The sequence below is a fragment of the Planococcus citri genome, chromosome 2 (assembly GCF_950023065.1).
Source record: "Planococcus citri chromosome 2, ihPlaCitr1.1, whole genome shotgun sequence".
NCBI lineage: Eukaryota > Metazoa > Arthropoda > Insecta > Hemiptera > Pseudococcidae > Planococcus > Planococcus citri.
In genome coordinates, this window is record NC_088678.1 from 45,345,624 (window position 1) to 45,361,508 (window position 15,885).

General features: G+C 33.2%; 1 protein-coding gene across 3 annotated transcripts in view; it reads left to right on the top strand.

The window, feature by feature from the left end:
• CdGAPr (GTPase-activating protein CdGAPr) overlaps nt 1-15,885 on the top strand; it is a 41,687-nt gene that overhangs the window by 10,978 nt on the left and 14,824 nt on the right. The window contains exon 1 of one of the 3 annotated variants that reach the window (XM_065350651.1): nt 11,210-11,674. The exons of 1 other annotated variant lie outside the window; for it this stretch is intronic. In XM_065350651.1, coding sequence (XP_065206723.1) covers nt 11,645-11,674 — 30 coding nt within the window. In that variant the 5' untranslated portion in view covers nt 11,210-11,644. Of the gene's footprint in view, nt 1-11,209; nt 11,675-13,336; nt 13,723-15,885 lie in introns of those variants that run through there. One more of the 3 variants, XM_065350650.1, reaches the window with a different exon arrangement.

A 15,885-nucleotide genomic window follows, 5' to 3' on the forward strand; every position in this document is an offset into this window, starting at 1 on the left:
AATATGAACGAAAGAGGAAAATTTTTGAAAAAAAAAATGTTGAACCACTCGTGAAAAATTTAGAAGGCTTCTATGTAATTATAAAGCTTATTTGTCATTAGTTATTTCAGAAGTGATTATTTCACTGTTTATCACGACCCTTTTCACTCGATCGTATTTTCGAATAATTTACATCCAGCTGAGGTGTGGTGATGCTAGACTCTTATTCGTTTGAAATTTAGCCAAATTAGGGATCATGATTTCAAAAATTGTAACGAATGAAACGCTTCAGAATTTTAGTGAATGTGGGCTTTTAATGATTTTATGTATGTAACTTATCATCATTCAACTATTTCTATTCAGGTTTTGTTTGGTGAAAAAAATGAGATTGAAGAATCATTTTTCACAAATTTAATGAGCTTAAAAGTGTCGACTGACTACTCCACGTGTGTTCATAACTTCAGATCCGATATGGATGTATAACATTGATAGTTAAAGTGATAGAATTACCGCGAATTATCCAACAATAGATCTACAAGTATACCTAACATATCACACATACTCGTACACATTAATAACACTCACTCCGGCTCTTTGAATTCGCCTTTCGTGGTAGTGGAAGAATAGAAACGAGTTTACTCTCTTAATTGCGTGTACCATTTTGAAAAGAATTTTCTACAGTACGTACGGAGCTTTTTTTCCACAAAGTACATAACTTTCATCAACGGTTTTTTTTTTGCGCCAAACGTAAACACTCGAGACCGTGCACTTTTTTTCCTCTTTAAGACCCAGCTGTGATATAGAGCGACGATAAATTTAATTTAATGAGCGGTAGGTTTCGTATTAGCTTTTATTAAACGCCCTTTATTCATTGATTTAGTCCGGGGATAAAATACCAATGGAAAAAAATGAACTCATCCCAAGTTGACGCCCTGTTTGAGGGCTGCGGTACCTTTTGATTCCGTATACTATTTATAAATGTGTGCTCGAAATGCACTTTACGTGAAGGTATCTAGGTTAAGCGCAATACTCGACGATATATTGAGTTTTCGAGCTCTGCATCGACATACTTATGTACCTATGTACGAGTATAGTTTCATTTTTACTGAGAATCGTTGGTTTTCGTATCTTCAAAGTAGCAGGAGAAATCTTTCGTATGCTGTGTGTGTGTGTGTCGACTGTAGAGTAGTCTAATCCATATAAATGCATTATGGTATGTGTGGAATAAGTTTTGCGAGTATCGAAAAAAAAAACAATAACAAGAGCATTCTGTACCTATAACGAAATCAAAAGGATGTATTTTTCATGGTATTTTTAGAGATATAGGTCACGCCCGCAGCATCCATATACATATTGTAGGGATAAATGTTTATTGCTCGTAAAAAGATATACGACGAAATATAAATGGTCTATCGATATTTACCCGATCTTACCTTATGTATATCATCTAAAATGTATACCAACTATATATCATTATGAAGATGAAAGAAATGCTTTCAAAAGAGCCAAGCGAATTTGAGCTTAACAAGGTAAGAGAAACAAAACACCGACGACGACGCGACGGTGGATTGATCGTCTATGAGTTGAAAGTGCAAATTTGGCTCACGATTGATTTTAGAAATTGATCCACTTGATACATATAGATATGTAGTTGGAATTCATTTTTGGCTTTCCGAATTTGATTGTTAAAGTTTAGAATCGTTCTGAAATTTTCAAAAGAACATGTTAGAAATACTCCAGTATCAAATTTTCAGCTGCTCAGATTGATTTTTAGATTTTCGGCGAGATCATTTTTTTTGAGAATTTTAAAGCTCATAGATATCTGTAAAATTTCAAAATAGGTTAACGCTTTAGGAACTCCGGTGACATCTAACAATAAATCTAAAGCATATCAGACGTCTGATGAGACGCCCTGTAGTTGGTCTAGGGACATCAACCGGAGCACCGCAAATGTTAACCAGCCATGTTTGACACTGGTTAAGGTCAAACGATTATAGCATCTGATACAATTGAAAAATGGAACAGGGCGTTTTGAAATTTCACCGCATCGTTTTTATTTTCCATCGTGTAAATTTTGATCAAATTATTTTCTCGAATCGATGTTGGTAAATTGTATTTTCAAGTGTTCGGATGCGAGGTCGAGTGATTAGATTTTGTTTCGAAATTGATACACGTTCGATTAGCAAGTAAATGACCTAGATTTTTGAAAAAAATTATCCTTTTTCAAAACGTGCTTCTGCTTTTCACGAAAACTCGTGTATTGGAAGAAGATAGTAAAAGTGTAATGCATAATTTGTGGTAGCTCCCTTAGACTACATAATAAGGTTTCATCTTACCGATGAAAATTTTATCATACGTGAACGAAATTTGATTCTAGTCGTTTGATATTTACCTACGAAGACGAAGAGTGTTTTTTTGAAACGACGATATTAGGCCGATAATTACGGTGTTTTCAATACGTTCACGATATAGTTGAACTGAATAATGAGACGTGTGATATATTAGGTTTTGTAATAAGCTGAAACGTGAATGATACCCGAGTTACATAAGTGAAAGAATTCATAGAGCACGATGTATTTGTCATTGATGGATGTATTACGTTTCATTTTTCTCTTTTTGTTTCGTGATTGTTCGAGTGTAATTTAATTTGTATCGGTGGATGACGCACACAAGTGTAAAAATTTAATTCACTTATATGTGAAAATTAGTCGACGAACATGCCCGTATCCGGCGTGCGGTAATGGAGTCTGTTTTATTATGATTTTGATCAGATTTTATCCGCGATTAATCGACTAAATACCTAAGAACTTGTATGTGCTTGGGAGAACTGGAATTGGAGCCGGTGGGTGGAAGTACCAGGAGAGTTGATGCGACTTTTTCTTTTCTTTAGATGTACAACGTTTGCTATTATTTTTCGACGTGTTTGCGTATAGTTTTAATTTTATTTTGAAAAATTGTAGGAGTTCGGTTGAGTGAGATTTTATGGGGTTAGAATACTCGTAGCTTGAATTTTGAGTTTGAAGAAATACGATGCCTATCTTATTTTTTAAGTAGGTACAAATAATTTTTCTTTTTTTTTCCTGAAGAGCAATTATCGATCGATTACCATTGACAAGGTTATCGATGAACACTTGAAAAAAAAAATAATAATCATTGTCAGTGTATTGCGATTAAAAATTCTTGAAAAATTGCGAAGAAATGAAAGTTTCTGAAAAAAAAAACTGAAATGAATTTGACTAATAAAAGTTTGTATATTGTTAGATAATTTTGCTCTCGCTTCGCGATTGGTTCATTTTTTTTGTGCTCAAAATATGATCTTATGTTTCCAGAATTTTAAACAAAATTTCCTCGCGTAGTTCGAATCGACCAACACGCAGAAAGCAGTTCTATAAATTTTTTCATTCCAAGGGAGGGGAAAAGGATATATTTTTACTCCTTGTACAAAAGTAACCATGATATTGTCATTTCACTAATCAAAGATTTGTTTTGATTTTTGTTTCAGGTGAGCATAAATTTTTGTCATGATAGTGGAAGGAAGGTCATGGTGATGAGTAAGTTGATGGTCGATAATTTATGCAAGAATTTATTATTCATAAATGAAAATTTACCTAATCATCCAAGTATCTATCTATTCTCCCTTAAAATTAGCTGGCCATGCCACCTCTTTAAAATGTGCACCGATTCCCAGTAAATTCTAACTACGTACGTAAAAGGTGACTCATTTTGCTGAGGGTTTCAGTCTTTTGCAAATCGAATCATTTTTAATTTATATGTACTTCACTTTCAATTTTTATTTTCATGAAAAAATCATCAATGTATTACATATATTTTGAAAACTATATTTTTCAGGATACTCGTACATACTTTTAATCTGTTTGAGTCGGGAATGATTTGAGAAAGACGAACTCCAAGCCTGAGTGAAATGAAAATTGATGAATTTCAAAATTTTCAGTCTTTTGCAAAATATTTTGAAAACAGAGCATCTTAGAAGAAAACTAATGGCATTTGGACAGTTGAAAATTTTACTTTTTTCATAAATTCTTTATGCACTTATGGTCAAAGGAAAGAATCATTTGACCATTTTTCTCATTTATGAGTGATGGAAATTTTTCAACCATAGTTGTTTGGCTTGATTGCTTGAATTTCTACTAGGTCATTCCTAGCTTCTTTCCGAAAGCCTTCCCGTCCCATCCCGCCTCTCCCTCCTGTATTTATGATATATGATACGGATATAGTTCATCTGTTATTCGGAAGTTCAGAATTCGCCTTTTTGCAAGTGAATTTTCATCAGGAGTGGTTTTAAAAAGCATTGTATCTTCTTAATTAATTAACGTCAATTTCAGCTATGGCATATGAATGCATGATATTCGAAATTGTCAAAAAAAAAACCAAACGAACAAACATAAAAATCCATTTTTTTCAGAGCAGGAAAGGAGTGGAAAGGATGGGTGCTGGAAAAATAAAATTCTTATGAGGGACGTGTTTGAGTTACGTTTCTAAAAGGCTTTTCAAGGTCAAAAAACTGAGCTTATTTCCTCCCGATTGCTCAAAAACAAGATTGTTTTTTAACAATTTTTTTTACTCCTCGTTCATTCCATTTTGTTACTATGGATCCGAATCCGACTGAACAATAAACTGACAAAAAAATTTTGACTCTATGAAAAAAAATCAGTAGAGCATCCAAAAATACTTGAAGCACCAGATCCAATTTTAGTTGCCGAATATAATTTTTAGACGTAGGTATTAAAAATTTTCAAAAATTTTAATTTGGGAGATTTTTTGTAAAATTAGGAAAAAAGGTAGAAATTCAGTAAAATTAAGGTAGAGAGTTGAAATTCCATTATATGTACTGACTCAATTTTTTTATGAAAAAAGAGCCAAAGACTGTCGTTGAATTCGTCAAAAACCGACAAAATGAAATTTTTTTGACAGACTTGAACCTTTTTTTCGCTGTTTAGGAAACCATCCCCGTAAGTATGGAGAAAAAAGTTGTATAAAAATGATGGAAAATACCTAAAATTTGATGAAAATAGACTGAGATCATAAAACTGATTTCACGCACGTCTCTATCGAAAACTCTTGCTAGTAAACAGAGCAAAATCTAATTTTGATTGGGCAAAAAATGATGCAACAATAACAAACCCCTAGAAGAAGTTTATTATTCGACTCCATTCTGCATAAATAATACGCAATTTAAAATGTGCCATGCCTGATGAGAAAAAAATTATTCGTTTTTTGAATTGCGAAATCTGAATCGTTCAGTTATTAGAGTACCTGCAATGTACGTACTTGGTATAGTTTGTAGATCGTATCGTAAAATAGCTCATTTCACTTTTTCATGTTCCTTTATGGTTTTCAATCATGTGGTAATTACTTGGTAACATTGAACGAATTTTTTATTTAAAAATCAATACACGAGCAATTCATACTCTGCGGATTAGTCATTCATACGTGCAACATAAATTTCGTAATCCTTCAGCTCGCCATTTTTCTTTTCAAATTCTACATTTACGAGTTTTTTGCCCTATTTAACAGCGCTACGCGCCGAAAAAAATATTTTCAGCCGCGTTTATTACTCTTGTTTTCTTCTCTTTTTCTTTAAGAAATCGAAAGGAAACGTAGCTAGGGTAATACCCTGTAATACTTTGAAAATTAACTTTCTCGTTTTGCGAGATTTGAATCGTCGCCTATAGTATAGAATTCATCGAGATAGAAAACACACCTTGAGAGTACAGTGTATATATATAAAAAAAAGATAGAAAGAAGAAGACAGGAAAGGGGCTCACTTATGTTTTACACGAATGTAATATATGTTGGTAAGCGTCGAGCCAGCCGGGGTAAAAAGAATTTACGAGTTGAAATGTTTCGCTACTGGAGAAATCCCCAAAATGTTCATTCGTTCTTTTACGCCTTGAATTACCTTATGGCAAATTTATTAATTGTGTTGTGGGGTTTCAAGTTTTATTACCTAGTCGATCTTCGTGTCGAAGAATTTATTCATCCATACGGTATACGAGTACGGCAATAATTATTGCGTTCATCAAAATTCTAAAATTTACCTAGGTTCGTGTGCACTGTGCAATAGGTCGATGTTAAGTTTGCTATTCATGTGGGATATACGAACTGGTTTTATTCTTATCACGAGTTTACTTCTACGTACACATACGTGTAAAGCACGTAAAAATTTTGCTCAGCTTATTTCGATATTTTATGGTTAGCTTTTGGTATTCATTTGCAACCCTTACGTGTACTCGTACGAGACTCGACTGGGGTTTCTGTTACAACCTCTTGCGATTATGGTTGCGTTACGGTTACGGTGTCTGGAATTTTATTCAACGTCGTAAAATTTATACGGTTTTATTTTTCTCGTCCTATTTTTTTCATATTCGAACTTAGGTATGCGGTAGGCTATGTAGTATGTATACGTATTTGTTTGAGAATTTTTCCGAATGCCTGGTTGTATTCTTCGTTTGTATGTACTACGATGGACCGTGCCATTAACCGAAGAAGACTAATTTGCGAGGTTATTACTCCCGGTTATGTTTTAGTCTATTAAAATCATTCGCGAACGGTAAGAAATTAGAGATTTCCCAAGGGTGTCAAGCTGCGGTGTATCTGATTAATATCAATGGGCCGGTGCGGCGTTATTTGCGTGTTGAATAGGTTAAATTAAGTTCCGGTAAATGTTGGCTGGTCGACAAGTCTATTTGCATCGGTTTCATACGCACACATTGTACTGTACCTCTACCTACATAGACGTGTACAGTGCCTAGCTACCTTTTTGGTGCGCATTTGTCGCCATAAAGGGTTATTCATTCCCCTTCTTGCTGTCTTTGAAGCGAACGCGTGGCTTTGATCATTTTCACGAAAGCTTTTGCGAAATGGTCGCATTGAAATATGGGAAATCCGGCGAAATGAAAGTGCACGGGCGTACTTTTTTTCTAAATGAGGTTTCGCGAGTAGGTACGTATACTTTACCTATATGGTAGCTTTGAGAATTGTCTAATGTGTGGCAGTTGAACACGCAGGCATCACGTGTATTCTCCAATCTGATACGTTTAATCGGTAATTAATATTTACCGAAGAGAGTTGGAGTTTTTTTTCTTCTATTTCAATCAATCGTTTGGCAGGTACGAAATTTAAATAAAAAGAGGCGCGATCGTGAAAGTACCTAACACGTTTACGTAACCGGATTTTGAATTCGACTTTCTTGCTAATTGTCGTCGTCGTCGTCCACTATGACTACATTGCTGAGTACAATTTATAGAAAAGTTGCTTTACTTGAGGATCGTACTGTATGCAGTATAGAGGTACTATACAGTATACTGGATCAAACACGCGACGGCCTTTCAGATAAAAATAAATTACTTCGAGGTACCTTACCTGCCTGTAGAGAAGTCTATTTGTAGTGTGCAGCACATTTCGCATATCGAATTTGCCGCATTATGGTTAATGGTTATCTCGTGTTGGAGAGATGATTCATTCGAGTGTGCTGCTTTTCTATGTGTAGTTCGTTGATTACATAGGAGTGTCTTCGAGACTTATACGGTCGAAATGTAAAACAAAAGACAATTTACGAATTGAAATTGATGTTTATGATATCCAAATTGATTTGAAAATGTCATTTTTTTTCGTTTGTGTTACGAAATCTGGTTGTTAAAATTGATGAATTTTACGTTGGAGTATTGGTCTTGTTTGTGGGAGCTCTAATCGCAGGGGTTTTTGATACAGGAGTTCGATTGATTCCGATTTTAATATCGACCTACCTGGAATATCTTTTAGCTTGCAAAAAGTAACTTGTGATTTGTTGGAAAAAACATGTGTTTTTTTTTCAAATCTGCGTTATTTTCATAATCAATGTTACATTATATTTTTTTATTTTGGATCACAGAATTCTTATGTTCCAAAAATTGAAAAAAAATGCAAAATTTGAGAGATTTTTACAAATTTTTAATACATTAACAATTATATTTTACTATAATTTTGCTGCAAAATTCATTAATTTCCTCCATAGAGAGCACCTACTAATTCTTATCGATTTTGCCCCTTCAGCCTTTTCCTATCGTATATTTCCTTCTCAAAAAAGCATTCAAAATCCTTTTTGTTAGATGTTTTGCTTTTTTTTCTGATGTTGAAAAAAGTGGTTGAGTATTGCAAATAGAATGGCTATAAAACGAGTTGATTTCATTAACGCTATTACAGAACTGAAGTGAAAAGGCTTGAAAGTTTAGTTCATGCCAAATAAACAAAACTCTTGTAAAAAATTTCTGCAGAAGCCAATGCCAAATTAATCAGTGTAGGTTGTGCTTTTACTTATCCCTTTCAAACTTACCAGCCCTTCATTTCCTCACTACCTCTTTCTAAAAAAGAATTAATTTACGTTAACTTCTCCAAAAATTAATACTTATTGATCCTTTCTGAAACCTTCAAGTACCTACCTCCAAACAAAAGAAAACTCTTAATAAAGAAACAATCATTCGGTGCGAAGTAAACAGCACATGTTGTGTTGAGCGTCATTTTAAATTAATGACGAATTATAAAACGTGCAAAAATTTTAACAAACCTAAATTCTCTTCAACTTCTACGAATAAGTCAGTCCAGCTGTTCACGTATTCATGATTCGTATTATGCTTCGACTTCGGCTAAATACGAGTACAATATACTCGTACTACGTACCACAGGAATGGAAACAACATAGCCTATAATGTAGGTACTCATAGCATCGTTCAAGGAAGTTGAAGGAATCCACCAGTCTCATGTTGAAATGTCAATTTTTGACGATTGTAATAAACTTTTACCCCTTGTTTTTAATTTACGTGGTACGTTCGCGAAGATCATAAATTAAAAAAGAAAGTTATTTTTAATTCGTTCTTTTGCTCTGTACTTTTTTTTTTCGGTGGAACAACTAAGTAAACGTGTTTCTAATATGTAGTTATGATTATCGTGTTATTTTGTAGAAAAATTCTTGTAGACATGTCGTTTCCTGCCATGCGATATGGTTCTCGTTTAAATTAATATTTTTACGTAAGTTGGTCTGCGGTATTTATAGTGCTCGTCTTCTTGTGATATACTTTTTAATTGTAATTTTAAACAACGTAGGTTGTTTGACGTGTAAATGACTCAAATTTGTAGGAGGGATTTTTTTTTGATGTGTTGAAAAGGAGTAATATTCGATTCGAATAACAAATTTCAAAAAAAAAGAACAAAAACGGTTGAAAATTCAATGATAAGATAATCGACTGTGAAAATCGGTGTTCATTGGAAAGTCCTTCATTGTTTTTTTTTTGTTTTGCTAAAATTATGGTGGAGAATTCCTACTTTTTTCAATTTTTAAAAATTAAACTTTAAAGTTTTTTATTCATTATCATTTATCTTATTTTGAAATTTAAATTTTGTTCCTTACTTTTTCTGTTTGCTTTTAAAAGTATTAATTGACTGAAATAAATTTTAAACTCTGCCGTTTTCCTCCTTCAGATTGAAATATTTTTTTAAAAAATCCAAGCTCAAAATCTTGTTTCTGGCTAATGTTGAAGAATTTTTTTTCTTTTTTCTTTTCTGCCAAAATTGCAAAAAAGACACTGTTTTGGTATTTTTGAAATCAAATTTTGAAAATGTTGATTTATTCTTTTCTTTTTTTTTTAGAATTGTACATAAGTTTTTGTTCTTCATTTTTTCTAGTCTTTTAGAAAATGTGAATGTTGACTCAAATTTAAGCTACTAAAAAAATTCCTGCTGTGAGGCCTATTCTTTTTCCTAAATTAGCAAAAAGTCTTTGTTTTTTCAATTTCTTCAATCAAATTTTGACATTTATTATTCATCTACCTACATCGTCTTTCAAAATTTTGAAATTGAGTTTTTTTTTTAGAATTTGAAAACATTTTCCTATTTCTGCATTTTTTTCTGTTATTTAGACACCTTGTAGATGTACCACCGCAGAACGCATTAGCGGTTTTCTATCCACACTCTGGCGGTAGTTCCTTCTAAAGTACGTGATTTTTCTGGGTTTTACATCTCAAACTGTTTTGAACGGGACTGGGTATGAAGTAAATGGCAATGATCCTGAATTTTTTCAAATTTTTTTAACCTCGACGATGACCTTGAAATTCTATCCCCTCCCTCTTTCTAAGTGGGAATCGATTATTCTGGAGCTTCCAGTAAGTTAAAAAATTCACTCCAGGAATGTCAAATTGTGTTGAAGTGGCCAAAAATGGTTGGGACTTGATTGGCAATCCTTCCGCGGTTGTAGCGGTTATCACTGAATTCCATATGCACAGTTCGAAATTAAGAACAAATTCCAGCAGTTAAATTCTGGTAAAAATTTTGAAAATCTTTTTTTTGGAAAAAAACGTCGGCTGTGTTCATACAGCCATCAAACTCGAATACAACTAATTATTGTAAACTAGTTTTAAGACATTCCAGAGCCTCCAGCGATCGAGTGTTTTAACAAAAATTTTCTGCCAAAGTACAAGTACTTCAGTTCTGCTTTTCCATGTTATCCTGCTTGTTGGGCACAGACGAATGAAAGTTTCTCTCCAGCTCTCAGAAAAGTCGAAAGAGCCGGAAAACTAGAAGAAAACTGCATTCATCGAGAATAATTTACAAACCCAAATACTTACTCATAATTTGAAAATGATTTTTTAAATTTGAAAAAATTACCATAGTTCTTCAAATTTTAACCGTCAAATCCAGCTGGATCATGAGTCCGAAATTTTCGACGCGTTCATTTAAGTCCGTTTCGTCACCTTTGAGTTTCTACTTTTTTGAAATTGAAAAAGAAATATGCAAAAACGACTCAAGTAAAAGTGATTATCAATGTTTTCAATTTACTAAGTAGACAAGTTTTAAAAAAACTGAAGATAAAGTACAAGTCTCCCGGCTTCCCCTCAAAAGTAGGTCATGTTGTCTAGTGGTTTCTCGATGAGGAATTTCCCCACTGACCATGTTTTTCGTAAAGTTAGTTACTAGGTACCGATTGATAAGGCTTTAATTTCAGTATGGTTTTTGTTATTTCTTTTTTCTTTATCTATCTGATAAAAGTGGAACTTGATTACGATATCAATCGATAATAAATGTCGATTGGATAGATAAATGACTGGTTGTGTGGTTGAGTAGTTCGATTGATCGCTAAGATGACAGATGTTTTTTATTTGTAAACGCTGACTCAATGAAATTCTTATCGATTATCTGTCGATTGCTGCTCATTTCTTAGTACAGTAAGATGACTTATGCAGTCTCTCGCGTATTAAATGAATGGATAATTTTAACCTTTGCTATTGGGTATTTTTTGTGGACGTTTTATCAACACTAGGCGGTTATTACTTTGAGATGATTTTATTCGTTATCGAAACACATTCATGGGTTTAGTTGTATGCTCGTGTTTATTTAGTGGTGTTGTGTTCTTGTTTTGTTTCATGGTGTACTGTATATCTACATCTACATACGAGTATTAAATGCTAATGAATGATTTGGCGTTTTTCCACATTATATGGGTACTTATACTTAGTGATAGGTATGATGTGTAGTTGCACGTTTTAGAGCGACAAATGACCCGTACTCGTATACGATCAAAGTATTGTAGCACCAAAGTTTGAATGAAAATTTTCATTAGTTTTTGAAATGTGGCCAAATTGAAAAAAATTCACTCGTACCACGTATATCAAATCGAATGGAGGAAATTCCATTATCACTTTTTGTAGTAAGTACTTTTTTCGTACCGTATGATAATCGTAATCATGTTTATAACAAATTTACTTTAAAAAAAAATTAATTATCGTTATATGTATTTTCAATTTATATCGCATCTGTTATCGTATGCTATCAAAGTTGCATACAGAGGAAGTGTTAAGAGTAGATACATAATGTAATATCATTGTGAATCTCGACTAGTATACGCTGCGAGAGTCGTACATCTACATATAATTATTCATGATACCGAGCTCTTGGCGACCATATTTGGAATAATTTTCTAGCCTGCTGGTATTCGGCGAGAGATGGTATATCGACGACTGCACCGGCATCGGCACAGCATAAGAGCGACTGCGCTCCAAATGGTAATACAGCTGCGAAGGAGAGCAAGAGAGATAGAAACAGAGAGAAGCTAAAGCTAAATGTTTCCCAACTTAGCGGACGTGCCATTTTCTAGGTAGAGAGCTTTCTTCATGCCGGTGTTCGAGCTTTCGTGTTCTGTATTACAGCTGTGGAAAAATCAATGTGTTTTTGTATCGTTCGTGGCTGATGCTGATGATGGTATTGTACTCTACCTGGTCTATGATGCCGGAAAATTTGCTCGCTTATTAGATCTTGTGTCGCGTTGGCTGCGAGGAAGTGTGCTCGGTTCGGTATTTTTTTGCTGTAATTTTTTAGACGAGTGTGCGGTGTTTTTCTTTTTCATCTTCTTAATTTATTCGATACGTGATTAACGTAGTAGATATTACGTAAGCATTTCAAATTCACGTAGGTCGCGAGAGATTTGTGTGTAGGTTAATAGGACGAAACTGAAACTGCCTGCGATGATGTTGACGACGATGGTGTCTTTGTCCAGTTGAAAATTTCGTATTGATGTCTCATCATCGTCGTGTACTGTTCTGTTCGAAATAACCTAGTAGCATAAGTATTGTCTTTATGTACGCTACTAGTACACATAGTGAAATTTTCACGTTTCATTTACCGGCCGGTTAAACTACACGTAATTAATACTAATTTGAAAAATTTCAAACTCAATATGGAAGCTTGTTTGTAATTATAATTACTCTAATCGTTAACGTCGTAAATTATATACGAGCTTTTCTAATTAATTAACGCGACCGCGTGAAAATTATCGTACGTATGTGGAAGTGAAGTGAATATGCGGTGCACGTTGTTTTTTTTAGTGTTGTTGTTGTTGTTGATTGGCCTGACTAATATTTTGGAATTTTAAACCGTGTTAATTTTATTTACTTTGCTTGAAAACTTGCCTTACTTGTTGGTTGGTGTGGTTGTCGTTACTACAGGTGGTCAATGAATTTTACGTTGAGCAATCGTTTATAGTAATGTGCAGTAGTATATGTACATTATGTAGATAGGTACTGTATAGTATTTTGTTATAAACATAGACCTACCCACGTCTACGAAACCACCATTTATATTTTTAAAATAGAAGAATTTTTTATTTTATTTTTTCTATTTCATCGAATGGGTGCGCGTACTGTACGACTATATCACGTGTATCAGTGCTTATTTTGTATCGGCTTGTTGTTGAATTTGTTTTAAAAATAAATTTGTCCTTCTTCGCTGAACTATACACATAGTTATACATTCGCCGCGTTCAGACTGTTTTTTCCTCTTCGTATAGTTTGTTATTACAGAGTTAATTTATATACCCTCGAGAGTCGAATGATTAATTCGACCGATGTTTTCCAAGATAATTTTCTGCCAGTCGATAAGATTCGAGTGTGCATTGTTTGCTTTATGTTCGTCGTCGTCGTCGAACATTTTGCAGACAAATTTTTCTTTTCGATCATGTAAACTTTTTGTGCTTTTCTTTTATGGTGATGTGTTTTGATAACGAAGATTCGAAAAATTACCTTCGTGTTTTTCTTACAGAGGAAGTAAAATTTTCACGAAGTTGTTTGTATTGTTGTCGATGGTAATTTTGAAAATTTTAAATTGATTAGACTCGATGTTCTGTTTTATGCTCAGTTCTTTCTTTGAAATGACCAATTACTGGAAGAAATGACCGAAAATATTAATTTTTGGTGTATTAAGGTTAGCAAGGCTGATTTTTTATGTATGTACTTTATTCTTTCATTCTTTCATCCTTTCGTTGGTGTTGGTGAAAAAAAGTATTTCGGTGCAGGGATCAAAATTGCAATTTTTCTCTAATTTTTTCTGCTTTAGTGTACAGTACCTTCCACTTTTTTTCTGGAAGAAATGTCTTCATTTTTGAGGGATAGTTTTGACTCGTCTACCTCTCCAATCGTATTTGGAACGTAGTGATGCCAATTTTTTGATCATTGTTTTGTCAATTTCAAAAATTGAAAAAATGTCATTGGCTTTTAGCTACTTTTTCGATTTTTTAAATTGGCAATGAAGATGAAAAAAATCAAAAATGGCATCACTGCGTTCCAAAATATTTCCCAAGTTTCAAGAATAATATCTGTAAATATGTACCTATTTCGGCATAATTAATGCGAAACATTTGTTGAGAAAAAATTTTCAAAACACAAATTTATCCAAAAATAAGCGATTTTTTTTGTAAATTTACAACCGCTCAGTAGAACTCTGAAAGTGGGCTTGGATTTTGACAGAATATCATAGATCGACTCCGAATCTCAAATACTTTTATTTGAGACTGTACCATTTTTCTCAAAACATGTTGGATAGGAGCTAAAGTGAAAAAACTTTGGTGATTTTTTTAAAAATGCCCTTTCTTTGAGGGCCCGAATCTCCCCTCCAGGAATACCTCTGGGGCTGAAATTTTTTGTTGGTAACTTTTGACTCAAAATGGAAGTCTCTGCTGAATTTGGTCAGAATCCGTCGACTTTTTTTCGCAGTTGAAGTATATTTTGAAAAAACTTGGATTTTTTCGTTTTTTGAAAATGCAGGAAGAATTTTGGGATATAAACTTTTTTAAAAATTCTAATTTCTCTTAGGTATTTTCATTACACTTTTTTGAAAACTTCATCAATAGTACCTTCTGTACACATTAAAATTCATTTTTATACTGCTTTATTTTTTTTCTGTTCCTCCAGCTGTGTACGATTTTTTAAGAATTATCGGTCATCATTTGTATTCATTTTTAATTGTTTCCACTGCTTTTTATTTAAAAACATGTCTATCAAAATAAATTTCTATAGGTACATGTTTCACATCGTTAAAAAAACGCCGTAATTCCTGTAAAACTTGACCTAATTGATGGTAAGGTGGGGGTAGGGAACGATGATCAAAGGTATCAAATAGGTATCGATTACGTAACCATCTTATGATAATATTTACGTTTCATGAAGATTTTTTTTCCTCGAGTCGATAAATATTTCTTATTCGTGGATTCTGATTTTAATTTCACAATTGAAAATAAACGAAGAATTTAGGTACTTTTAATTTCTTTTCTTCTTAAAGTGTAGAATAATATGCATGATATATACGTTTCACGAACTTATAGGAAGTTCGTTGAGTCATAGTGATTAAATTTTATACAGGGTGTCCATTTTCTGTTGAATGTCTGCCAGTAAGTAAATTGGATAAATAATTCAAATAGTTTGTGGCTTTTGCGAACGAAGGGAGCAAGTTATTTTTCAATTGTTTTTTCATCTGTACGTCGTTTTAAAAGTAGAATAGAAAACCAAATCAACTATAAATTTGCTAATGTTTTCGTTTGATAAAAAAGTTGATAATTATTTTTTGAAAAAGTGAATTTTATATGAGTCTAATTTTGCAGATTGTAAGTAAGTATCTCTACCTACTCAAAAAAATTATTTTATTTTTGAAACGTCATTTTGGGCATTTTATTACGTATGGTTTTGCCTATTTTTCTTGTGACACCCTGTATGTGTGTAAGTGTATGCACAGCTGATTTATATTACTTGCATTTCAAATACCGATTACATGATTTTCTAAAAGAAATGTGTTATCTTTGAAACACGACCAATTAATTTTAGCTTAATTGCTGATGAGATTATTCAAAAAACCATTTCCTTGAAATTCTATTGATAGGTACACGAATAACCTGGAAAACTCGAAAAAATATAACATTTGACCGTTGCTAACGATATAATATAACTTTTGCACGTAGGATGACTACAAACAGATAATCTCCAAAGAAATGAAGAAGAAAATAAACGAAGTTGATTTACGATAAATAAAAACCACAAGCACCTTCAATCTTTTACCCAACTGTATATAAAAATTTAATCCGAAGTGAAACGTGCC